Below are 27,091 nucleotides of genomic sequence, written 5' to 3' on the forward strand. Positions count from 1 at the left end.
CTCGTATTTGATATATTGTGAAACACCCACTGAGATGCGGTAGTAAACATATCCACGTGGTCCTCAGGGATATCACATGACTCTCCCTGAAACAGGAAGTGACAGGACGAGGTAAGAAATGGCTATGGCGAGGACTTTAATCGCGGCTGATAACTACTGAAATAACTTTTAAGACCATACAAATAATTTCAAGTCAATGTTTGCTTAATGTTAACGTAGTTGCTTCTTTCTTTATGTAGCGGTGGTGGCACTTGCTGTTTAGGCTACAGCTAGAAAACAACAATAACAAGAACTGTAACGAGACTTTCGCTAACGCAGGTGTCAAGGAAGAACGTCTTACAGCAATGGTGTCGCTTATATGCACTTTACAAGACCATCGAGATGATGTGAACTGGTGCGCATTTTCCGCCAACTTGCTGGCTACTTGTTCAGCAGACAAGACCGTCCGTGTTTATTCCACCAGAGACTTCAGCGAGCTCCCCTTCTCTCCTTTGTCGGGCCATGGCTACGTGGTGCATTGCTGTTGCTTCAGTCCCTGCGGACAGTACCTGGCTTCCTGCTCCACGGACGCTACCACGGTGATTTGGGTGATGGACAGCGGCGAAATAGAGGCCGTTTTGGAACATCCCGGTAGAAGCCCTGTCAGGGTGTGCGCCTTCGCACCCGACTCTGTTCACCTGGTGTCCGGAGCGTCCGATGGCACGCTGGCGCTGTGGGATTTCACATCCAGATCATTGCTGAGGTCTGTCCAAACCGTAGTCAGGAAAAGTGCTGTAAGATACTAGAGAAATGTGTTGGTGCTCAATTGATGCAGTGTATGTTCTGCTGACTGTGCTCTGCGGACTGCGTAATGCAACTTCAAAGTTCAAGTTCAAGTCTAAAGTACCAGTACTTTATTGTCATTGTCACAAAAACAACGAGACAACTTGTAAGTGGATACGAACGAAAATGTGTCCCAGTGAAAAATAACCTCACATACTGTTACATACTAGTGAAGTGTTGATTATTGGTACACACACACATACACTGTCAGATTGGATTATTAGATGTGTGTTGTTATTTCTTCCAATCTAAATAGGACAGGTGGAGTGCCTGACACCACTATGGTGGCCTGCTCCTTCAGCCCATGTGGTCAGCTGTTTGTCAGCGGCTCCACGTATGGAGACCTGAGGGTGTGGAACCTGGAGCTGAAGCCGCTCCACGCCGAGAAGGACGCCCACGACCTTGGGGTCACCTGCTGCCAGTTCGCCCCGCAGATGCACAAAGGTACAGATGTCACACGGATTCAAAAAATCACCATAGACCTCAACTTCATCAGTGAAGTTGGGGTTCATGTTGGATTCTAGCTTGACCTTGACTTTGTTACTTAGTCTTGTCACTAATTTTGGTTGTGTTGAAATGCATCTTAACGGTGCAGCCTGCCATTCTAATCCAATAGAATTTTTTGTCAAATTCAGCAAATTGCTCCTCAAGGTTCTTAAGGTGTGTGTTCAGTGTGTGCGCTGAACCGAGCCATAAACAATTCCAGCCAATCAACACTTTGCTTTACTTCTCTCCCTTGTACGTCGCTTTGGATAAAAGCGTCTGCTAAATGACTAAATGTAAATGTAAAAATGCTTCAGGAAACCTATACTATGATTTAGGGCGTGCAGCTGTTAACTGTAGAATTTATACTCTTTTCATGTATACACATTGGTAAGGGTAGTATGTTACAAAGCAGGACGATCTGTAATATAGTTATTGGAGCTGGTTTGCTTGAAAGAGATATTTTGCTGAAGTACATAGTTTCTTCAACTACCAGACTCTCCTCAGAAGTGGTCCAGAATGTTCTGTCCTGGCCTCTGTGTACCAACAAAATAAATAAGTGGATATTTATTATTCCGCTGACATTCCTGTATTCAGATAAGAGTCCTCAAACTCTGGTCCGTTTGCTTTTTCAGTAAATGGTGTTCTGAGACATTGAGGTCCGGATAGGTCACTGATGGAGGGAGCCAGTATGCATTACCTTTCTGCAGTAGGGGATATTAATGAGGCCTGGATTGGGCCTGCTGAGTTCAGCCAGGAGTCTACTGAAAAATGAAAGGAGAGAAAAATGCTGGCCATAAATAGGCAGCCAGGCAGGAGGAATTCAGCCATCTTATTTTTAGCTGCGGTATAATATAGAGGCTCTTGTCAGAGGTTTGACTTTCTGTGCACAAGACTTTATCTCTTCCTCTATCTATCTATCCCTCTCTCTGTCTCTCTCTCTCTCTCTCCAAGACGTTGAATGTTGCATATGTTTTAATGGCACATTAATGTGAAAGTGTGGGCATCTGGTTTATTAAAGGAGTGTCATCTCTCTCTCTCTCCACCCTTCTTCTTCTTCCGTCCCCATTTATAGCTTCCTTTCTTACATTCACTCTTTGCCTTAGTTTGTCCTTTGGGTCAGGTTTTCATGCCAGACCTGCACACAGAGAGCACTCAGTGGACCCCTTTAACCATTAGATATCCTGAACAGACTCCTGAAGTACTTCATGAGTTATCGCACATTTATGTACCATGAGGATAATGATGAGGATGAGGACACCATAATGACAATTATCTGGTATAAAAGATGAATGAAATGATGCCCTAAAAAAGTGATATTTATTTATCTCCTGGGTGCTCTTCCCTCTGTCTTCCCCAGTGACTGATGCTGATGTGATCCAGTTCCGCCTGGCCTCCTGTGGTCAGGACAGCCTCCTGAAAGTCTGGACCATCTCTTACATTCCATCCACAGGTGCAGTGCCAGCCCTCCTTAGAAGATGATTTACACAGTCTGAGATGAAAAACAAAAAATTATACATTGCTTAATACACACTTTCATCTTTCTCTTTTTATTTAATCTGTCTCTAATGTATGTCAAAGCAGGGTCTACGCACTGAAATGATTTGTGTTGTTTTCTGAGTGTGTGTAACTGAATGTGATACACAGCTGTGTTGCTTGTTGACTTTATATGTTTATGTGTTTATGTGTTTATGTGTTGACTGGTGATGTGTGTTGATGTGTTGACAGGCTGTAAGATGCAGCTGCTGCACACTCTCACTGGTCACACTGCTCCCGTGCTCTCCTGCAGTTTCTCAGCAGACGGACAGATGCTGGTGTCTGGGTCAGTGGACACACACACACACACACACACACACACACACACACACACACACATACACACATACTGTATATATATATATATACACAGACACACAAACAGACACACACAAACAGACACACACACACACATATACACACACACACACACATAAATATACATACACATATACACACACACACACACACACAAATATATATACACGCACTTACACACACAAACACACACAAACACACTGACAGTCAGTCAAACTTTGTCACTCAGCAACAACAAATTGTAGACTCTGATCTCTTCTCTCTGCCATTCCCAACTGTCACTGTATCTCACCTGCATATATTTACAGTATTGGCATACATTTCATGTTATTCACTTTTAAAGTACTAGCAGTATGCTGCACATTCACTGTATAGCCACTAGATGGTGTTTGTAGTCCACAGTTACAGCTATCTTGGCTCCTACTGAATGTAGATGCCTGTTGTGTTATTATTACTGTGTGGCAAAGTTTGGATAATAATTAACATTTTGCATTTCCTCTCTACAGGTCTGTTGATAAGACTGTCATTGTGTATGAGGCTGTAAGTGCTTTGTCTGTATGTTTCTATTCCATATGTTATGCATCTGGTTGTATATATTGCAGCAATCATTGGCTGGGACATAGCATGGCTTGATACATTGATGGTTAGTTTTGTGGATCTTTGAAGCAATAGAAATAGCAATAGAAATATGTATCAGTGACAGTAGAGGTGAATCCGTATCAGGAAAGATTCTGGCCAAAAAGCTGACTGGCCACAGATCTTCCTCCAAGACCTGAGACTACCTACCGCTAATTAAAGGACTGATACTGACAGGTTTCAAATCTTAAACCTCCGCTTGTTGAGTTCTCCTTGTCATGCATGTTTGTTTCTCCACAGAGCCAGGGCACCCTGTTGTACACGCTGAGCCAGCACGAGAGGTGAGCTACTCCACCTCTCCTCCTACTCCTCCTACTCCTCCACTCCACCTCTCTCCTACTCCTACACTCCACCTCTCCTCCTACTCCTCTACTCCACCTCTCCTCCTACTCCTCCTCTACTCCACCTCTCCTCCTACTCCTCTACTCCACCTCTCCTCCTCCACCTCTCCTCCTACTCCTCTACTCCACCTCCTCCTTCACCTCTCCTCCCTACTCTCTACTCCACCATCCTCCTACTCTACACTCCCCTCTCCCTCCTCCACTCCTTCCCCTCCTCCACCTCTCTACTCCACCTCTCCTCCTACTCCTCTCCTCCTACTCCTCCTCCACTCCACCTCTCCTCCTACTCCTCTCCTCCTACTCCTCCACTACTCCTCTCCTCCTACTCCTCTACTCCACCTCTCCTCCTACTCCTCCACTACTCCTCTCCTCCTATTCCTCTCCTCCTACTCCTCCACTACTCCTCTCCTCCTACTCCTCCACTCCACCTCTCCTCCTACTCCTCTCCTCCACTACTCCTCTACTCCACCTCTACTCCACCTCTCCTCCTCCTCCTCTACTACTCCTCTCCTCCTACTCCTCTACCACAGGCTCTAATGGTCTTCTAATCACAATCAGCTGCTGTAGGACACAATTAGCTCTGCTCCGATACGTTTCTACCTAACCACAGTGCCGATTAGTAGAACATGGAAAGACGGACAGATACAGTGAAAAGGTAGAATAAAAAAAGGTATATGGAATAGACCCTCCCCCTTTGATGCACAAACCATGTGACTCACCTTCTGCTGTCGTGTTGCCACCCTTCATGACCTGTCCCATGATCCCTTGCTCTGGTGCAGGTACGTGACGGCATGTGTGTTCTCCCCCACGGCGCCGCTCATGGCCACCGGCTCCATGGACAAGAGTGTCAACGTGTGGAGAGTGGAGGATGGCTGCAGCACGCAGGGTGATTTTACACACACACACACACATATACACATACACACACACACACACACACACACACACACACACACACATTCACACACATACGCACACATACATTCACCTGCACCCTTAGCCTTGCACATTTACATTTGCACACACTTTTGTATTCACACACACATTTTAATTCTTTATTTGAATCCACCAATATTTCCAACATAAGGGATTTAAATATTTACAGACATAGTATATAGTCTTTGACACTTAAGGGTTCAGAAAACATTGCCTGCACCACAAGGCTTCTAGTTACAGCTGAGATGGAGCACAATTTTGAGCAGCTGTCTGGCTCTTTTCCTCGGTAGGCCTGCCAATCTGAGGCTGGTAACTCTCAGTTTCTGAACATTTCCAAGGTTGCCAAATATCAGAATCACCAACCCACATTTGTAGCCTAGCGCACTGATATTTGCAACTAAGGGCTAGTACTTGGTTGCAGACACACACACACACACACACACACACACACACACACTCATACACACTTACACACTCTTTACACACATGGACAGATGTAGGCACACACATGTATACATGCACTCACACACTGCTGTAGTCCATGTATCACAGAATGGGTTCTTGCCTACTGGATGCATTACTCACAGACCTCATCTGGAAATGTTATCTTGTGTAAATATAGAGCCCTGTAATCAAATCACCCTCACGACTATCCTTGTTTTATGTACAATTAGTCCCATTGTTTGTTGTTCTATCCTGTGCAGTTACAACAGCCATTTCGACTGGATAACTGCACTGAAATTGCAACGATAGCTAGCTGATATACTTATGTAAATGTGTTATACACATGAGATGCCTTATACAGTGATTACATCTAAATTCTCAGCACACATACACACTGCATCATCTGATAGGGCTCAGTTGGGCTCATACCACTGTTTGTTTTATCTGCTCTCTCCTCTTTGCCCTGGAACGCTCTGGGAAATGAAGAAGCCAAATTCCTCCCTGGTGAGTGCATACGTGTGTGTGTGTGTGTGTGTGTGTGTGTGTGTGTGTGTGTGTGTGTGTGTGTGTGTGTGTGTGTGTGTGTGTGTGTGTGTGTGTGTGTGTGCGTGTGTGCGTGTGTGTTCATGTGTCCTCTGCTGCTCTGGCTCATGTCATCCAGACTGACTTGCATTAGGTTAGCCAAGGAGATGCTCTTTTCACAAAGGACACAAATCCTGCTGATATGAAAGGGGATTATTCTGTGTGTGTGTGTGTGTGTGTGTGTGTGTGTGTGTGTGTGTGTGTGTGGTGGGGTGGAACTGAATTAGCACCTGTGCAGTACACACACACACACACACACACACACACACACACACACACACACACACACACACACACAACCACACACACACGGATTGAGAATGACTCACAAATGCACCCCTTCTCACCTCTCTGCAGTCTGTTCCTTTTTGGGGGGAAAGGAAATGCTGCCTGCAGACAATTGAATTGACTTTTCCTTTCCTCTGACTGATTATGGATGCACCACCTGGGCCTCAGCCTCCTTCTCTTTCAGTGCCTGTCTCCACTGCCATCTCTACCCCCTGCCCCAGTCTCTTTCTTCTGTGGGTCTGGGGAAAGTGGAACTCATTTCAGTTCTTCCTTGGTGAGATTGAATTGATAAAGATGAAACACGTCCTGCAGAGCTGACTCTTGAGGTGGAGGCTCTCCCCTTCCCCAACCAAACCCCCCCCCCCCACACACACACACCATACACATTAAACACACACACAAACACACACAGAGAGAGAGAGAGACCCTTGTGCTTTATTCAGGGTTTTTCTTCTATACAGAACTCAAAGGCAGCTGCCTCTCTGAAAATTCTTTGAAGTGTTTTTCTTTGAGCGGTGTTCCTGTTGTTTCTTTATACCCCAGCGTCATTAGAACCTTGAGTCTGATTGGTTGAGAGGGGTTGATTATTTTCCGTGCTGCACCACCATAGTTTGCAGCCAACACTGCCTGAGAGAGGCAAAGCATGTGTCCGATACCCAAATACTCTTAAAGAGGAATCATGTCATCCACATGACTTTATTCATCATGTTTGTTATCCCTTGTGAAGGTTCTTGTGCAGGGTGCATACATGCTACTTACACTTTCTTCTTTGTCTCTCTCTCTCTTTTTCCCTCACCCCTTCTCTCTTTATGCCCAGGTGAAGAGGCAGCCTCCTCCTGTGAAGGTAAGAGAGAACTCAAATCGGACAGCCGTGAACATTTCATGGACTGTAAATGCCACTGACTGGACAGAGAAACAGTATCGGCCTGAGTAGTGTGGACGTACCTCCACAATGTAAGAGTGTCTACAGGATACAGGAGCTCTCAGGAGCTCCATGCAGAGCGGAGATGTTATCAGAATTAACGGTTACTGATGCTGGCAGTGATGGGAGTCTTAATGGTGATTGATGGGATAGTAAGGCGGTGTTGATGGATCACATCCCTTCTCCTGCTGCATTAACATCAAGGTCTTCAGGAGCAGAGCCCTTGAGGTTTTCTATGAAGATGTTGGCAAAGAGCTTCACAGGGCTCAGGTTACTTCTATGAGATATTACTGCATGATGTGCCCAAACTGAATTCAGGTCAACCTGCTGGCTGATGGCACGTTATTGAATTTAGCGATCACCGTGATGTGATGAGACTTTCCGTGAGAGCATTTGGGTTGAGTTCCATCACGAGATCATAGTTAAGAAAAGCAGCCAGGAGAGGAGCCAGGAGAGGAGCCAAGGAAGAAGCACTTAGAGGTGGTTTTCTTTCTTTTAGGTGGATCTACTTTATGTTCGAAGAAAGAAAGAAAGTGAAAGAAAAACAACAGAGTTCTACATGTGGGTATTCAAATAAAAAAACAGCAAAATAAGAGAGAGAGAGAGAGAGAGGGATAGAGAGAGAGAGATTTATAGAGAGCTTGTTGGATTGTAATAAATGTGAGAAATGTCTCCTGTCTGGAGAGAAACCCTTCAGCTTCTTCATGATGGATGGGGAGTGTGAAGGATAAGGAGGTGTGCTGTGTTGGACCTGCCATTATCTCACACACACCCACCAGAAACCCAAACTGACATCTCTCAATCAGACACACATGACACTGACCACCATACACACTCCCCTTCACACACCACACACCACACACACACACCACACACTACACACACACACCACACACCACACACACACACACACAAAAGCTTTACTCCTTCTCTCACACACATTGCAATCGGAAGATCCAGTATTTTCAGCTGGTTATGTTCAGGCCTCATCAAAAGAACCATTTTCTGATGGAGAGAGCGATTAAAGGAGAAACTAATGGAAGACGGCGATTGCAGTGTCCTGCTGGGCCTCTCTGCCTAGATGAGTTAATGAGCCCAATTAATACTAACGAACACTGATGGATGCCTCATAGTGGCCCAGACTGGTGCATGGTAATGACTGACGCTGTATGAATGGAAAGGGTATTTAGTGGTTGTCATCAGTTGTAAATAAATAGTATGGAAACGCAAAAATGTGTGAGCGAGAAAATATGTCTTTTTACATGTAAACATGTATTTTTAATCTTATGTCCATTAGGTGAGGTCTTCCCCAAACCCACCTCATAATCAACATTAGTTTGTTGTACTTGCAAAAGGCTTTTGTCTACCTTCTTTTTTTTTTTTTTTAATAAACTAATTTCTGGCTTCTGTCGAAGAGCCTTACTAATATGAGAAGTGGCTCACAAATCTGCATCGTGTCTGACGGTTGAGTACTGCAGTTAAGGTCCCTGTATGTGGTCATTCTTGTGTTTGATGTTAAACCATTGAGGCTTTACACCCACTCCCAAGGGCTTCTGCAGACATGAAACTAAATCAGAAACACTTCCTGTTTTAGGTGTTCCAGGTGCAAAGATGGCAGGCCACTCCAGGCTTATGGCCAGTGATTGGTCGGAGGATGATGTGTCGTCATGGTTACGGGAGGAGGGGCTTGAAGTACTGGTGGATGTATTTAAGGCCAATAACATTGATGGGCCTGAACTTCTAGCCCTGAACAAAGAAACGCTTGCCACTGACCTGAAAATAGGTACTGTATTCGTCATCTGCATTTCAACATCAAAAAACCCTTCAACCCTAGTATAAGCTATCTATGCCATGTAGAGACTTCACAAAGCTCTAAATATTTGTGTTAAATATTAACACTATAGATTGTAAGTGGACAGGAGGATGAAGGTAATAATAAATAAGGTGTTGAGGAATGCTATATAAGCACTATAATTAAGACACGCACAAAATATTCCTTGTGTTTTCTAGGACACAGATCTGGTCATATTCTCTCTCTCTCTGCTACTGTTCTCCACTCTCTCTCTGTCTCTTCTCCATATATAGGCTGTTTCAGCATTTTAAGCAAGTAACAAAACAAAAAAAATCCCTCCATATTACATGACCCAAAAGCATAACCCAACCCCGAGGATTGCAGCGAATGTATGTAAACACCAGCTTTACCCAACATTACATAAGGCATTACACGGCCAGCCTGCGAGCAGCCTAGGGAATTTTTGTGTTTCAAAGCAGCTTAGCGCCTTATGCCAGCATGCTAAGACCACTATGCCTTTACATAACGCCAGCGATAAACATCACCCTTGCACCACACCACTCGTACACTAGCCCCTAATATACCATAACAATGAAGGCCATGTAATCAAATCTGTCTGACAATGGCATTGAGAGGGATTGTAGCACAAGTGGAGAAGGTTATCAGGATTTACTGCTCGACTCCCAATTCTGGGAACAGGTTTGTCTGCTTGGCATCAGGTGCCTTTTGTTTCTCGTAGTGCTCGAATTAAGGAGTGTGTGAGTGAGGGTGAGTTTGAGCGAGAGAGACACACATTATTGGAAATTCAAAAACCTATGGTATCTGTTACTTCAAGATGGGATACCTTAACGGTACTACATGTTTATTCCCACACTTTTTTACAAATGAATTAATTAACTTACTACTGAAATCATCTATCTGATGAAACTTTACCTGTTGGCCAGTGGTTAGTTACACAATGTGTTCTTGAACAATTAACAGATACAGTCATGAAGATGTATCAATACAGACATACTGGATGCAAAATGATTACTGTTAAATGCTAAATAATGCTGTTGTGTAAAGACAGGTTTCAGGCAGCGTGACAACATTATGAATCTTAAAGACCTGCACTCTCAGAAATTCCTGCTCACCTTTGAACCAACATAAATGTAAACATTCTCTCCATTCTCCTTTCAAGTGCATAGCGTTTGTTTATGTTGTGTATATGTCATTTTGGCCTCAGAGTCGGTGGGTCTTCGAGGCAAAATCATTCGAAAAATCGAGGAGCTGAAGATGGAGTCCATGTGCACGGGCGTCCCCGAGGAGTACCTGTGTCCGATCACACAGGAGCTCATGAAAGACCCTGTCATTGCCGCAGGTGAGAACATTCTAGAACAAGCTGGTATTTTCAACCATTGGGGGCGAAGGTAGCCACACTTATTGGCAGACTTAAATTACGTGGTCATGATGGTCCAGTCTAATTTAATTGGTGGATGCACTTCCTTTGGAAAGTGAGACCATTAGACAGCTTTAAAGAGATCCCTTGGCTGAACTGACCACATAGATCATGTGCAGTACAGCATTTCACCCTACCAGCCACACAGCTCTTAAAAGATACATTACTACCAATCATACTGTAATCGCCATTTCCTGTGCTTTATACAGTGATATGCAATTCCAACAGTAATCTTTTGATTTTATTCGATTTTGAAAAACGCTCCCTATTTTAATTCATTTCCGTGCCATGATGAATTGAAACCTAGCTTTTCAGCTTTTTTTTTTACGGCGCTATTAGTTTCACATGGTCCTCTGCAGGTCTTGTATCATTGCAAATTTACAGAGAAGAACAAGGTGCAGAGCCAGAATATCACGAGGTAGTGATGCTGCCAAAGTCCATGCAAATCAAATAGCTGATCTGAATTTGATTTAAATGGCAGCCAAGAATGCCTGTTCCAATATCACTTCCCTTTGCCACACTTTGCCATTTGTTGCTAAAATGTCCCGACTGCAGAGGTGTTAGGATGCATCGCATTTGCCAAGTGTGAATATTCTAGAACATTTTCCCCTTGTTCTTCTTCCCCAGACGGCTACTCGTATGAACGCGAGGCCATCCAGAGCTGGATCCGCACCAAGAACCGCAGCAGCCCCATGACCAACCTGCCTCTGCAGACCACACTGCTCACGCCCAATTACACCCTGAAGATGGCCATCTCCCGCTGGAGGACCAGCCACTGAGGCATGCTGGGATACCGCTGCCATTAACCCCGCGATGACCAGTCTTACAGTCTAGCGGGGGAGCTGCATGGCTCCAGGCTTTTGGTCTGCACACAGAACTCTGCTTATTTCAATGCTGTGGATCTCATAGGGAACAGGGTCGAGACTTATTGAACACTTCCAGTAGATCATTTGTAGGGTCGTATTCTTACTTCAACCTTGAGTGCATGTAAGAGGTTCGAACATGCCGTATACTGAGCCAGTAGCGTGCTGTGTTTGGTTAGGATGCTGTAGAACTGTTATTGTTCTATGTCTTATAGTAAAGAACCCCCAAAGAGCCTTTATAGATGAAGCCTTCAAGGATTCCTCTTTTGAGAGGGTAATATGTGTACATGCAACCTTCTAACTATGTCTCTCATTGAGAACTCATTTGAAATAAGTTCTTATTTCTCAGTTAAAACTGCACTTAACCTATTTTTAACCATTATCACCTCATGGGCCTATATGGGCCATATATGTGTAGTGACAGATTGTACATGGCCAGCAGGCATAAGTAAACCCATCTTAGGGTTATTTGCTAAGGCTGTGTGTTGCCAGGACTCATGGGTTATGATTCAATATATTTTGATATATTGGGATACTGAAAATGTTTGTGTCTTTGTGAATCAATACAGTAACACAAAACGCACTCCTCCTCCTAGCAGCTGAAATTATCCATGTTTTGTCAGAACTCAGAGAAAGCTTCTTCATTTACTTTGCGTCTTGCATTTTATATATGCATTATAATAATAATAATTGTATCATTATCAACTGGGTCCATTTTCTCTGCCTTCTGATATGTAAATCATCTGCTGATTACTGTTGCTCTAGAGGCACTCCTGCATATCGTTTGAGTGCATTACCATATCAAATGTTAGGAAACAGTGGGTTCTAACTATTAAATCTGCTTTCGCATGTAAAAATATAGTTTCTTGTAACTATACTGTTGACAGCCCGGGAGCCTTTCTATAGCTATGTGACATTCAAAAATAATATACAAGGAAAATGTTCACGTCAGCCAGATGTTATCCAGTAATATAAACCTATGTAAAATAATAATATGGACTTACCTTACTTTTCAAACAATCCTGGATGTAAGACCTTCCTGGCTGCAAATCTGTGGGCTTTGGTTTGTTAAGAATGTGAACACTTTCAGACATTCTCCCTTTAGTGCTGTGGCTGAACTCAGCTGAAATGCTTGAACTATAAACAAATAATGCCAAAAAAAAATGAAGTAAATAACAGCCAATAAAACAATGAATAAAAATGATGTGACAGGGTGGGACTGCAGAAAGTTGATTTCAGTGTAAGTGTGTGTGTGTGTGTGGGTTAGTATTTATTTAGGAAAGTGAGGTGACACTCAGCATGATTGAAGTGGGGTTTATTATAACTATATGATGGGGTTCCAGTACATTAAGGGATTATCTTAAACATGGCTACTACTGCAGAGAGTATACATGATGCATTACCATCATTTACCTCCCCACTTTGGATTATCAGTCTGAAAAAAGACATTTCCTCAGTCTTCGTAAACTGCAACTCTGACATGCATGAAACCTTGTCTGCATTAAAGCATTGTAATATATATATATATATACTTTTAAATAGGAAAACATTTCTTTAATATAACCGCTGTGCAAAAATAACTAATATATATATATATATATATATAAAATATATTGCTTTTACAATTGACGAAGCCATAGGTGCTGTAAATAAATAAACCAGAATGGCGACAAGCAGAGTAGATAATATGAGGCTATTTATACAATTTACAAAGGGGCTGTTCAGTATCATCCCCGCCCAACACACACTCACGTAGAGAAACATTCTTACACAACAACAAGGAGCAAACTGGATACAAATATATACAAGTTTTTAGAATACTGGAATGCCTATACATCAGACATTCAATCTGTAATTCTAATTATTAAGATGGAGTTTTAACTGTTAGACTGTTCCTTAAAATCTTTAATAATATTAATAATAATACTTTGTTATAGTTCAGTTTATTTTGTTGTGGTAGGTTTCAGTGGCTGTTTTACATTTAACTACTGCAGCAAAAGCCTTGTCATACTTTAAGTGAGAGATGGTGTAGCATAGTCCAGCGCTGTCAAGCTATTTGCTGTTCCCAGGACTGTCATAGACATCTCAGTGGATAGTGCTAACCCTCTCTCCAATGCATGAACACTGGTCTAGAATCAGAGTCTTTGTGTGCACAACAGCTCCGGGATTTTGTAGCTTTCATGAGCGCCATGGGTATATGGGGTACAACATAGTTCCGTTTTGTTGTCGTTTTTAAGATTCAGAAACAAATACATCCATGTACAGTTTTAACTGGTTGAGGAACGTTGCTTTTGACTGAAAAGAGTATCCTATACGGAAATGATGATAAAGAAGAATAAGATCCAGAGTGCAGATGAACCGCCTGGTGTGGCCAGCCTGCGCAAACCACCTGTGGTGTGTTACACATTGGACTCGATGAAGGAGCGTTTGGGCTTGATGGAGCTCATGTGGATGGGGTTGTCCCTGGCCAGACTGGCCTGCTTCAGCTTGCTCTCGTTGCCGTAGTGCTGCTGCTGCAGTGCCAGGGCGGGATGCATGTCGCCCGGCCCGGCGTGGGAGCCGTTGTGTACCCCCGGCGCGTGCGGGTACGCCTCGTGGTAAGTGCTTCCTGTTTGAGACGAGTAGGCCAGGTCGCAGTTCATGCCCGGTGCCACGCCACCAGACGTGTGCCCGATGTAGCTCTCTGCTGGGTAGCCATGCCAGCTGCGTCCGTTGCTGTGGTGCACCAGGTTGCCATGGTGACGTGGCTGCTGCTGCTGAAGCTGTTGTTGTTGTTGTTGTTGTTGTTGCAGTTGCTGTTGGATACGGGCAGTCTTGTCCATGACGCCCATGAAGGGTCGAGGCTTATGCTCGCCTGTCGCGCTGCCGCAGCTGTCCTGCCAGGAGATGGCACCGCTGTCACTTGGGGAGACGCCCATCTTGTCTGTGCCTGTGCCCTTGTTGCGTCCGCCGTCTGAGAGCGCTCCACTGGACGCCAGGCTACTGGACGAGCTGGACATCCTCATATTCCCCACGCCACCCTCCCCCTCTCCTAGCCCGCAAATGCCCATCTCCAGACGTTCTGTTGCCCGGGCGACACTGCCGGATGCTGGCATGGCGTCAGCGGAGGGGCGGCAGTAAGGTTTGCGCCCGGCGTGCGGCTCGCAGGGCTCCTCGGGGACCCCGGGGCCAATGTGGATACAGGGCCCCGCTTTGAGTCCCGTGGGCAGGTGGCGGCTGGGCAGTGGGCTGGAGGACCCACACTGGGGAGCGCTCTTTACCCCAAGAGACCCAGAACGACCCCCGCTCTTGGTCCTCTGGCTCTGGCGTCTGAGGGCAGGGGGGTCTGGCAGCGGGTGGGCATGTGTGAGCGCGTCTGGAAGTGTGCGTGTTAACGGGTAGCGACCCTGCTGCTGCTGCTGCTGCTGCTGCTGCTGCTGCTGCTGTTGCTGTTGCTGTTGCTGCTGCTGCTGCTGCTGCTGTTGTTGCTGCTGCTGCTGCTGTTTGTGCCATGCTTCCTGCTTCCTCCCGCGCTCCTCGCCCACGTGGTCGTACTTGTTCTCCTCCTCTTCCTCCACCCGCCGTCCCAGCAGGCCGTGCACGTCGGGGCTCTTCTGCGAGCTCCGGGAATGACGCCCTTCTTCCTCGCTGTCCTCCCCTTCTCCCTCCTCATCAACCTCATCCTCTTCATCATCATCATCATCATCATCATCATCATCTTCGTCCTCCTCATGGTCGGACCCGTGCTTCATTGGCAGTTGACCTTTGCCCCCTGGGCGCTGCAGCTGCCTACACTCCTCCTCCACGCGGGTCAACAGGCGGCTGATCTCCCGGTTGCTGGGACACAGGCGCGTTGCCTCGTACAGATCTGCCAGCGCGGCAGCAAACTGCCTGAGGAGACCGGGAGAGATGGACAGAGAGAGTGTTCAACAAAATGATTATGCCAGATGGAACACAGCCAGGGATAAAACTGACCAACAACACTGACATAGACATAACATCCTACTTTTAAGATGGGGGATATTTAAACTGTGGTATAACGATAACAGTCCTCTTCTTGAAGATTTACCCTTATTCAGAATCTAGTTACAGGACTATTATAAAGCTAATATGGCCTATTATAAAGCTAATATGGCTTGTTAGAGTATAAGATGGATAAGTATATATTTTATTTTATATCATATTATTATATATATTTTATGTTAAATTTCATATTGTATCATCAATTTGTTTTAGGAGTTAGGAGCCACTTTTAGCCTTAAGATGTTTTGTGAATACGGGCCCAGGATCACTGACTCTTACCTGCTGCTCCTCTTGGCCCTCGCCCGGGCGTAGAAGGCCTCGTATGATTTAGGCTTCAGCTCCAGGGCTTTAGTGGCAAACTCCTCCGCCATGCCAAAGTCCTGTTGAGATCAGAGAAAAAAGAGTAGTCAGCATAAATCCAGGTTCGTTATCTGTCACTTTGAAACCTGTTTAGACCAGGTGTAAGAAGCACTACAATATCGTTACATTAAATGCATGAACATCGGGCTGTAAATCATCACAAGAGCACGAGATCCGGTCTTTCAAGAGAGAGAAATGTAATGTTTTTCACCCATTGTGATCGAGCGTTGTTCTTTCCCAGGATGATTCAGTACTGTGAAAAGGGGAGGTCGGCAGGCGCTAACATGAAAGTGTGGCGGCCTTGTAAAATATCTCTGTTTCTCTCGCTCCTTCTCACTTCTCTTTCTCTCTGCCATCTGAACTTCTCATGTCTGTCTCTCTCCATCTCACTTCTCTTGCTCTCTGCCATCTGAACTTCTCATCTCTGTCTCTCTCCTTCTCACTTCTCTTTCTCTCTGCCACCTAACTTCTCATCTCTGTCTCTCTCCTTCTCACTTCTCTCTTTCTCTCTGCCACCTAACTTCTCATGTCTGTCTCTCTCCAACTCACTCTCTCTCCATGTCTACTGACTTCATTCACTCTACCTTTATCTCTTCAGTGTCTCCATGTTGAATGTTTGAACTTCTCACTATCACCTCATCTCTGATCTGTCTGCTTCTCTCTCACTTTCGCTCTCCACATTGTTGAACCTTCATCTCTTTGAGCATCTGGGGCAGACACAGTGTCTTACGACAGTTGTCTAAGGGGAAGAGGCCAGCCATTGGGGGGAGGCAGCGGGCAGCCTGGCCATCACCCCATTCTTTGCAGTTTTAATGACCAGACAGAGAGACCCGTCTGAGAGACAGAGGAGCCAAATGCCACAGCAACGCCCGTCTGACATTTTCACACGGCTGACGTGATGGTTCACGGGCCACGTGACACAGAGGTTCTGTCAGGGTGGATATGAGACTGACACAAGCCTACCCCTCTCCCTCGCTCAACTCGTCTCTATTCTTTTAGTTTCCCATGCTTCTCATCTCTCCTGTTCCTCCTCTTCATTCTTTTCCGGCCCTTTCTACTGTTGAATGAGTGTAAGTACCTACAATATGTAACTATATGAATGGGAATGGAAGGCATTATAACGTGTTTGACTTATCGGACTTCCGTAGCGTGCTTGTGTGTGTGTGTGTGTGTGTGTGTGTGTGTGTGTGTGTGTGTGTGTGTGTGTGTGACTCACGTTGGTTTTGCGGCGGCAGCGGGACAGGTTAAGGTAGAGGGAGACCCGCAGCTCTCTGAAAGCCTTGAGGTCATCACCGAAGCCGTCACGAGGGAACTTCCGCAGGGCGTACTGGTACCTCTGAGCGGCCTCCTTCATTTTTCCTTTCTGTGGAGAGAAGAGAGCAGGGAGAGAAAGAACAGTAATGCTTAATAAAAAACAAAACCAACTTAACCAACCAGTACACCCACAAGAGAGAGAGAGAGAGTAAAATGACTTGGAAAGGGACAGAGAGAGAGGGAGGACATTTCATCAAATAAGATGGATGATGCCCAGAGAGAGCAAGTCAGAAAGAGTAACAGACGGAGAATAAAGGTGGTGGGGTGCAAAGGTCAGCTGATCTTTCATTAATGGTGCCAGCCGAGCCGTCCCTCTCAGGCCCACTCCGTCACCTACCTTATAGAGCAGGTTCCCCTCCTCCATCAGCTTCTGCAGCAGAATGATGAGGATGTCAGGCTTGGACGTGGCCATCGCCCAGGCTGCGTTCCCTGGAGGGGGGAGGGGTTGAGAGGAAGAGAGAATGTGAGAGATGGAAGAAATGGATGGGCAAAGGGGGAGAGATAAACAGAGCAAAAGAAAGATGGACAGAAAGAGGCAGAAAGAGAGGAAGAGAGATAAGAGCATGGGGGAGAGGGGGAGACAGAGAGAGAAGGAGGAAAAGAGATCAGATCTGTCCTCATTTGTCAGAGTGAGCCATCTTTATGGAGGTGTTAGAGAGTAAAGGTCACCTAAATTCTGTACCTGATCGATCGTACGGAGAGGTTCTGTAGCCTTGGGAAAGGTGTTAGTGACAGCAGGAGAGAGACAGAGAGAGTGGAGGCGTTAGTGATATAAAAAAGGAAGAAAAAATCTAAAGCACACAGTAAAGATGAGGTGGAGGTGAGTCGTGACAGAGGCACATATTCATTCAAACAGGTCCAATCTGAAGGGGACTCGTGAGGAAATGAGAATTGAACAGGTGGTCACATAGAAGTCAACTGAGCAGGCAGTGTAGTTAGCAGGCAGACTTAACATGCAGTTCCAAAACAAAGTTTCAGAGAGAAAATGTATTTATAGAGAAAAAGAATATTAAAGACAGAAAAGTAAGATAGAATGTAATTTCATGCATCAACTATTGAAAATGGCATTATCTAATCAGGGTAAACTTAGTGAGCCTGATCCTCTCGTGGCAACAGTGTCTCATCAACAAATGTATTACATATTTGTTTTGGAAAGGCACGCCAAGTTTATTTATATAGTACATTTCATAAATTGTTAAATAGTTTGACAACCATCACCACTTGTACATCTGTTGACAGTAACACTGAGTGTCAGAGAGAGAGAGCGTTTAATCGCTTGTGTCTATGTGACCTTGTTGAACAAGGGTGATAACCTGCCCCCCCTTCCAACACACACACAAATAGAAATAAGTAAATAAAAAAATAACTCTCTGATGGCTACACAGAGTGACAGTCACATACATCACCTGTGTCCCATTTCTACAGAAGCGGTGGTCATAAAGCCCTATACACATAAGCTGGAGCGCTGCGGGCTGGCCTGGTTTAAAGCCGTAATTTAGGGCTGAAGCTGAACAAACCAGCACAGCAGCTTCTTTAACAGAAGAACCTGATTCTGGATTTAGAACACCGACTACCCCCAGAGAACGCTGCGCTGGCGTTCTGGATTCTAGAATGGGAGGGAGCAGTGTGTGTGTGTGTGTGTAAGAGAGAGAGAGTGTGAGAGGGATAGAGTGGGAGAGAGAGTGAGAGATAGAGAGAGTGTGAGAGAGAGAGAGAGAGAGAGAGAGAGAGAGAGAGAGAGAGAGAGAGAGGCTGGACTGTTCTGTGCCAGAGTGTTCTGTGTCAGACTGTTCTGGGTCGGTGTCTCACCCAGCTTGGCTCCCTTCTTCAGGAGGGTGACCACCACGGAGGTGTTGCGGCTGCCGATGGCGCGGTCCAGGGGACGCATGCCACTGTAGTCCATGTGCTCGATCACGGCACCACGCTCTACCAGGAAGTGCACCTGTAGGTCACAAGGAGGTCAGACACAAGATGAAGACAGGTACACACTCAAGCACAACTGGCAGGTGTTACCACAAGGTGTAAAGGTCTAGTAAATTGCTCATTGTTATGTTCATAATTTTAGTGTAGGAGGAGTTCATATATGCTATGCATAGGACTGGGTAGTGCATTAGTGATGATAATATAGTGCCCATGGAACAGCAGTTCAGCGGAAACACCACTCACTATCTCAGCGTCTCCATAGAAGGCAGCCAGGTCGAGTGGGGTGCGTCCGTTCTTGTCTGTGTGGTCGATGGCGGCGCCCCTCTCCACCAGTGACTGGACCACACTCTTGTGGCCCTTCAAACAGGCCCAGCTCAGAGCACTCAGTCCCTCCTTATCAACCACTGTTAGAGATGCTCCTGTACACACACACACACACACACACACACACACACACACTAAATATATCCGCTTACACTGTGTCACACTTTGCAATTAAATTAAATAGTATGAACAGATTGGAGCTATTCATGTCCATCTTGTGTTACAGGAGTTATTTCGGTATGACCCGCACCTTCACCCCACTCTACTACACAGGGGCGCTCACCTTTGTCCAGCACAAAGTTGGCAGTGCCAAGGTGACCCTCGCTGGCCGCCACCATCAGCAGTGAGCGTCCATGTTTGTCGCTGGTGCTCACGTCGGCTCCATGCTGCAGCAGCAGCTCCACCACCTGACACAGAAGAAAGAGGAGGATCGAGGAAGAGAGAGGACACAGATAGTGAGCCATTATAGCCTCCTCTTTCTCTACATATGCTTCAGCGCCATCATAGACTCCTCTTTCTCTACATATGCTTCAGTGCTTTGCAAGTAAGTGCTTCAACATAGAGACATAAGTGTCCTGACAGTCTTACTTCAAACACATATTTAATTATCTATTGAAGTTTTACTATAAGTCTGGATTCCTCTGACACCAATTCATCTCTAACTGTTTAATATTAAAGAAGTCTTCTAGTGGTTCAGAGCAGTAGAGGTGAGAAGGACCGGATGCTATTTCAGAGTTTTGGGATTAGGCAATTTTCTCACGTTTCTCAAGTTAAACACTGCAATGTGTGACTGAGTGAGACTGAGTGTGACTGAGTGAGTGAGTGCATCTTACCTGTGTGTGTCCGTATCTGACTGCGTTGAAAATGGGCATCACCCCCCGGCGGTTGGGTTGTGTTACCATGGCACCCTGCTCCAGCAGGAAGGAACACCCATCCAATTTGCCCCGGCCTGCTGCTGCGGTGAGTGCTGGGGATGAATAGAAAAGCTGTCCTGATGCTAACAGTCATAACGGTGTCAATACTGACGCTAATGGTAACGGCAGTAATTATTTTCAGTGATGTCTAAGACCCAGACCAATGACCAATGAAAGACAGCTATTTGAGTGTAATCACTCTGTGACTTTGGTAAGGCCCGTTTCAGACTGGCTGCGTTGCGTGTGCATTGCGGCCGCGCTACCTGTTGATTTTCATTTTGACGACCATGTTAACAGATAAGAGCATGCGCACTGCCTATGTCAGACACGCTTCTCAGGCGCGGCGCAAGCCCTGAGTCATGTCGAGCTTCGGTGTGGAGTCTATTTTTCACACGTGAGGTAAGAGAGTGGAAAGTGGTTCTCAGCAAAAATAGAAGATGTTTTAAAGGTCATATTGACATCATACCGGCAACATTACATAAACTAACTCGTTTCACTGCAGTTTCGTTCTCTGGGCTATGTGTCACAGACATGATGAAGGAATGATGATGAAGGAATATAAATATGATAATTTTTAACCATTTTAGCAATTGCATGTCATGAAAGGGGAAAGTGGAGGCTACATGTGTACTATATAGTAACCCAATGTAGGCTATAATTACATTATATCGATAAGTTGTGATTTATCTCTCCCTCTCTCTCTCTCTCCCCCTCTCTTGCTCTGAATGAGGGTAATAAAAGTCAACTGTACAACTAAATAAAAGTACAACTTTCTGGTTTTCACTTTTCAGAACACTCATCAATGATGGATGATACCAAACTGATTGAGTATTGACAGCCATTTTCAAAGGCAAACTCAGTGCAGAAAGATATGACTGGCAGTAGCAGCAGCGCAGAAGGAACGCCGGCGGTGCGAATACACACACGCAACCGAGACGTAGCAGTACCGCAATGCAGCCTCCAGCACATGCTGCACAGGCAGTGTGAAACGGGCCTAGGCGATCAATTTTTACTAGTATACTTAAGATCACAGTAATAGCCATCAGTAAAATAAATGCTACAAGAAAAGAAAAACTGTATCTAGGACCGATTCTCTTGGGCTCTGAAATCAGCAACTAAATTCTTCATCACGATCAGCCACGGGACCCTCGCGCCATTTCCATCGCGGGGCCCATGCGGCATTTCCACTGCAGGGCCCACATGCTAACACAACCACACCTTTTCCACCACGGGGCCCACATGCTAACACAACCGCACTATTTCCACTGCAGGGCCCACATGCTAACACAACCGCCCCTTTTCCACCACGGGGCCCGTGCAGCATTTTTACAAATGGTAATTAGCCTGTTTTTTTTCTGGTCAACATCTAAGCCTCAAACACTTGTTAAACATAACGTGTACACGCACAGCTAAACAGCAATGATGAGTGCAATTTACAACAACATCCCCTGTTAAGCTGTCCACGTCTAACTTGGTTAATCGCACGATGATCAGTGTTGAAAATGAATCACCTGCTACATGCCACCACTCTACTGGGTAAGCTAGACCAGTACGCACTTTCAACGCGCATGTTGTGTGGGTACAGTTTGAAGCATAGACTGCTGTTGAGACATTGCCAATGTGCTTAAGTGCTATAGCGTAGCTATGTCTGTTATCGGACAGTGTCAAACATCGGCCATTCTGTTAAACAATCAAAATGCTAAGTTTAATAATCGATTAACAATCTATAACTATAGTTTAATAATGGATTAACATGACAACGCGAACGTTTGCCGATAACACACACCGTCCGATAATTAACACTGTTACGATAAGTTTTATAATTTAAACATTTTATAAGATTCAGAAGCCAGCAAAATTAGCCTTTTTGAAATACTATACTGTATCACATTACAAAATTTACATCACTAAACTCTACGAGCAAATCGCTCCTATCTGTGAATATTCTGCATCCCCGTCAGCAGCTGAGATGTTCTTTTATCTCCTCCTGGGCACACTTGAGTATTCGAAATGCATCCATTTTGCCAACAGCCCAGACAACTGCACTAAACACCCATTAAACAAGCTAAAGGACATCTACACTTTTTCATTGTCATTTAATCATAGGTGACTAACATTTAAACGCCTCTTGGATAATCACCCTTGGTAATGTGGTCATTCATTTCGAAACATCTGATATTATGCAGATAGCCAAGTTAGACACGTCTAAGAGTAAAAACACCCTTCGTAAATGGCCCTATAAGTTTCCATGGTTGCATATACTGCTGTGAAGGTCTGGGCAGAGAAAGTGGTGCCTACTGAAGTGGTACTCACTGTGTGCAGACACATACCTGCAGACACATACCTGCAGACACAACTGAGCAGATGCATACCTGCAGACACAACTGCTTATATCTACTTTACTTGGCATTTTCATTCAGCTGCTGGCTTGGTGTGCTACTAGCAAACCCTTTTCATGGTATATTTCACTGTCACCGCCACACAAATCCCACCATGGCTTAACTACTGCTGCTGCTGCTCAATCTGCGGAGTCAGCGCGGCACAGCGTGTCCTTGACCTTCACATGCCAGCACAGATTGACAGCCAAATGCCAGAGGCTCTGACATTTATCAGGCCTGTAAATATAAAAATTAGACTTAGTAAGTAAATACAAGTGAATTAAATAAATAAATAAATAAATAATAAATAAATAACTATAGCGGAATGGCAAAAAGGGGAAGGCGCACGCAGCCTGGCAGGCCTTTGACCTTTGGGCCAGTGACAGATCAGCCCGGTGGCAGATGGCAGGTTATTTATGCAAACCTGACTGCTGAGTCAGAACCTCGGAGTGGAGCGGAGCCGGGGCTGAGCATGTGACGTCACGTGACGTGACAATGCAACACCCGCCCGGTTACCCAGATCCGACTGATTCATAGCTCCTCTCCTTTCATCTTGACATCTTACAGTTTCTAAATGAGCACAGCCTGGATGAGTCGCCATGTGAGATGGTCACACAGAGTCTGCGTGATCATGAATGTTGAGTTCACAGCACTGGTTATGTAACAGAGCTGCTGTTCCTGTTGCTGCTGCTGTCAAGTGTGGCATCAAAGCTTGTGTAATATCACATAAATACTGTGGATGTACACAACTAAAATACCAAAATTATTATATTATAAAACTAATTTAATTAAAATAGAGTAAATAATGACAAGCTCATACCTCGCGGGTGAGGGAAAGGAAATACTAGCCATAAATACAATAACTAGCTCATTCATAAAGTAGCATTGTTAACCACATTAGTTTACCTGCAAAACCTATGGACCTCTGCATCAACAATAAGTAAGTTGTACACAAATTGAATCAGCACAGTTCTCATGTACTATACTGGATACCGTCAAAAGAAACCTCCACAAAAAATATTTAATTGCTGGACTCACATACTATATTTCTATAGCTTCTGCTGCTTGTTAATTATAAACTAATTATTGCAGTGAATTCCTGGATAGCAAAATGAAAGAAAAGGTTTCACCACAAATCACAGAAAATACAACGTATTGAAAATCATTGCAGTCAGCTGTTTTAACAGACAACAGAGGGTCAGTGGTCTACATCCCTGATGACAGAAACGTTCTTAGCGTGTCATGTTTTGATAAAGGCTGGAAAGTGAGTAGCATATAGACAGATATTACAAACAGTGTTCTGGACAAAAATCACTGACCCAACTTTTAATGGTTGTCCAGTAACCTTGTACCACACTGGATTCATCTGCTTGCTTTAGATTCTCTCTTCTCTTCTCCCCCCACCCCCCTTTCTCTACCCAGCCAACCCTAAGCAGATGGGTCCCCCTTATGAGCCGGGTTCTGCTTAAGGTTTCTTTCTGAGTTTGTCCTTGTCACCATCACCTTAGTACTTGCTCTAGGGGGTTCAGGCTCCTTGAGTCTATTTCAATTGTTATTGTTGCTATGTAATTTAAATTTAATTGGATTTAATCAAATTGAGTTTTCCCTTAACCATTACATTCTCTTACCGGTCTCCCCCCACAGAGAGTCATATCCATCAATCTGAACTCTCAGGTCCTCGTCACTCAAGGCCAGCAAACTCTTCACCACCTATATGACCAACAAGAGCAATGTCAGCGATCAAAACAAATTATTTCACCCTGGAATTTGAGCCTTAAATGAGCCTTTTCTTTTGCACATTTGAATGAATATTTACATTTTTCAATATAAACTTAAAAAATGCTAAGCTCTGAGATCTTCACTGTCTACCCATGACAACTTTAAGATCAAGCTAAACCTCTAAGCATTATGCAGACACACAGTGTCTCAAAACTCCTGTGATGCAGTTAGGTTTAAATGTCACTGCTATATGGATTTAGATTTAAGATTAGGGTTAGTAATATTAAACCTACTTAATTACATTGTAATATTACACCTGCTTAATTACATAGTAATATTATAGCTACTTAATTACATTGTAATAAGCACTCTAACTCCTCACCTGGGTGTTTCCCATGCTGGAGGCTGCGATGAGGGCCTGCTGTAGGGCCTTACACCGGGGGCCAGTGGGCTCCTGGGGGTCGGCTGAGGCCCACGGCTGCTCCAGGAGGTACTTGATGATGTCAGTGTGGCCCCTGAGAGCGGCATGGACCAGTGCACACTGGCCACTCTTATCTACATGCTCCAACTGTGGATGCAGCACAGGAGAGAGGGAATAGGACAATTACACACACACACACACACACACACACACACACACACAGCTCAATGGAGCTCGAATGGATCTTATAATTGTGTGTGAGTGCATTTGGTGTGTAGAACAACTATCTACGTATATGAGTTTATGTGTGTAATTATGACAACCCACCTTCGCTCCCTTCTTGCAGAGCAGGGTGACCACTTCCAGGTGTCCAGCAGCAGAGGCGAAGCACAGGGGGGTCATGCCGCTATCAGACACTCCGTCTATGGGTGCCCCAAACTCCAGTAGCAGGGCCACCACCTCCAGGTGACCCAGATGGGCCTGCACACACAGCACCGTGGACCCGCCCTGTACCTCGGTCCGGGAGCACACGTTCGCCCCGCCCAGGATCAGCAGACGACTCACCTGGGAGAGGAGGGAGGTATGGGAGATGTTAGGGTTAGAACGATTGTGTGTGTGTGTGTGTGTGTGTGTGTGTGTGTGTGTGTGTGCATGTCTGTACAGCTGTATAATGTGTATATATTTATACATGTCAATATTTCTCATAATTCTCATTACTCCTTGAATGGTGAAAATGAAACATGGTCAAATCGGACTGAAACACTGTCTACCATCCAATGAGCCAGTACTCCCAGAGTGGGAAGGATGAGATAGAGATTGTTATCAAAACAGTCCCTAAATACAATCATCTCCTAATAAAGGCCAGACAGGATACGGAGAAGACAAGTAAATGTTTGCGGGAGCTGTATGTTTGTTTGAATGTGTGTGTGTGTGTGTGTGTGTGTGTGCGCGTGTGTGTTTATCTGCACCATCAACAGGCCTGTAAGGAGAAAGAGAAATATGCCCCCTTGTTGTGAGCCTGTGACCCTGTTGGAGCTGAGGACATGCTGCTCTGCCTCTGGGCTGATTGAGTTAGCCTAGCGCTAATCAACGAGTTTAGAGGAAAGGGGCGGGGCTTCAGGCCCCTCTGCTGCCGATCTCAGGACCACAGAGGGTGAGCACACACACACACACACACACACACACACACACACACACACACACACACCTCTCTCTTTCTCTCTATGTCACACACACACACACACACACACACACACACACACACACACACACACAAATCTCTCTCTTTCTCTCTATGTCACACACACACACACACACAAATACTTATTTAAACTCCTGTAGTCACACAAACATTACTTGTCTTCTCCATACCCTGCCTGTTTTTTATCAGTAGATGACACACACACACACACAACTCAACCCTTCAACACTGCTGCTGCCTCACCTCTCCTCCCTCTGTTCCTCTTTTACTGACAGCTCTATGCATCATTCACACACACACACACACACACACACACACACACACACACACACACACACACACACACACACACACACAATTCTGAGACTGAATAGACATGTCTGATGTTTAATTCATGCTTATTGTCTGAGTCATGGCAATTTCCTAATTGTGTGACCAATAGACTGAAGTGACTGATGTATGGATTGATGATTGGGTGGATTAATTGAATGGATTAATGAATGAATGAATGAATGAATGAATAAATGATTGAGCAATCATTATATTTAACCTTTAGCGAAAGTCAGATCTTATTGTAAGCCCTCTAGCTGGCTGTATTGCTTATAGTACAGCAGCTGCACAGTCTAATCCTTCAAGTGAAACACTACAATTGTGTATGTAAACAAACACACACACACACACCCACACAAACAAATTTGTGACCCGTCAAGTGGAACAATCTAATTCCTCTCTCTCTTTCACACACACAGGCACACAGTGCACACATATACAAAAGAGTCCCCCTCAATTTCCTGTTATTACCAACTTCTCAAATGGCAGCCTTCTTTCTTTAGGTCTAAAATATCACACTAACGTGGCAGAGACAGTTTTTGCATCCTTTAAACGTGACGACTGACTGAATATGTTTTTGTTGAAACACCACGAGCATTTAAGTATTTATATTCCACCTCACAACAAAAGGACACACTATCTGATCCTCCAGGCTTGCATTCTGGAATTCTTGCATTCTATTCATCTAATGCTAGACTGCACTGTTTCAGGCTGTGGAGCACAAAAGTGGAAAACAACCCTTCTTATAAGCAGTTGCGCTAATGACATGAAGCTTAATTGGGATGCACCTGAAATCTGCATAGA

The 27,091-nt window shown here is 44.9% G+C and overlaps 2 protein-coding genes across 5 annotated transcripts in view; one reads left to right on the top strand and one right to left on the bottom strand.

Annotated features, from left to right (window-relative positions):
* The first annotated feature begins 57 nt into the window (after positions 1 to 57).
* LOC105893302 (WD repeat, SAM and U-box domain-containing protein 1-like) lies at positions 58 to 12,605 on the top strand. 2 transcript variants are annotated; one of them, XM_031558819.2, is made up of 13 exons: positions 58 to 111; positions 240 to 742; positions 1,079 to 1,266; positions 2,666 to 2,758; positions 3,034 to 3,127; positions 3,666 to 3,699; positions 4,036 to 4,076; positions 4,916 to 5,022; positions 6,003 to 6,020; positions 7,204 to 7,230; positions 8,903 to 9,091; positions 10,326 to 10,460; positions 11,166 to 12,605. In XM_031558819.2, the coding sequence occupies exons 2-13, from the start codon at positions 345 to 347 to the stop codon at positions 11,315 to 11,317; spliced, it is 1,476 nt and encodes a 491-aa protein (XP_031414679.1). In that variant the 5' UTR covers positions 58 to 111; positions 240 to 344; the 3' UTR covers positions 11,318 to 12,605. The 2 variants fall into 2 exon arrangements, with proteins under 2 accessions (XP_031414679.1, XP_042558854.1); XM_042702920.1 differs by lacking the exon at positions 6,003 to 6,020 and having other exon boundaries at positions 95 to 742.
* Positions 12,606 to 12,700: 95 nt separating this feature from the next.
* Positions 12,701 to 27,091, bottom strand: part of tanc1a (tetratricopeptide repeat, ankyrin repeat and coiled-coil containing 1a) — an 81,440-nt gene continuing 67,049 nt past the window's right edge. For 2 of the 3 annotated variants that reach the window (XM_031558817.2, XM_031558815.2), the window contains 12 exons: positions 25,084 to 25,320; positions 24,718 to 24,903; positions 24,245 to 24,326; positions 20,158 to 20,291; positions 19,608 to 19,731; positions 19,244 to 19,419; positions 18,887 to 19,019; positions 17,760 to 17,789; positions 17,415 to 17,506; positions 16,980 to 17,126; positions 15,683 to 15,783; positions 12,701 to 15,271 (listed from right to left, as the gene is read on the bottom strand). In XM_031558817.2, coding sequence (XP_031414677.1) covers positions 13,801 to 15,271; positions 15,683 to 15,783; positions 16,980 to 17,126; positions 17,415 to 17,506; positions 17,760 to 17,789; positions 18,887 to 19,019; positions 19,244 to 19,419; positions 19,608 to 19,731; positions 20,158 to 20,291; positions 24,245 to 24,326; positions 24,718 to 24,903; positions 25,084 to 25,320 — 2,913 coding nt within the window. In that variant the 3' untranslated portion in view covers positions 12,701 to 13,800. The remainder of the gene's footprint in view (positions 15,272 to 15,682; positions 15,784 to 16,979; positions 17,127 to 17,414; positions 17,507 to 17,759; positions 17,790 to 18,886; positions 19,020 to 19,243; positions 19,420 to 19,607; positions 19,732 to 20,157; positions 20,292 to 24,244; positions 24,327 to 24,717; positions 24,904 to 25,083; positions 25,321 to 27,091) is intronic. The other variant, XM_031558816.2, reaches the window with a different exon arrangement.

This window comes from Clupea harengus, chromosome 21 (assembly GCF_900700415.2).
Source record: "Clupea harengus chromosome 21, Ch_v2.0.2, whole genome shotgun sequence".
Classification (NCBI taxonomy): domain Eukaryota; kingdom Metazoa; phylum Chordata; class Actinopteri; order Clupeiformes; family Clupeidae; genus Clupea; species Clupea harengus.

Coding starts and splice junctions, on each gene's coding strand:
- LOC105893302 (XM_031558819.2), top strand. CDS start 345: ATGGTGTCGCTTATATGCACTTTACAAGACCATCGAGATGATGTGAAC. Junction 3,128..3,665: donor GGACAGATGCTGGTGTCTGG/GTCAGTGGACAC, acceptor TCCTCTCTACAG/GTCTGTTGATAAGACTGTCA. Junction 10,461..11,165: donor AGACCCTGTCATTGCCGCAG/GTGAGAACATTC, acceptor CTTCTTCCCCAG/ACGGCTACTCGTATGAACGC.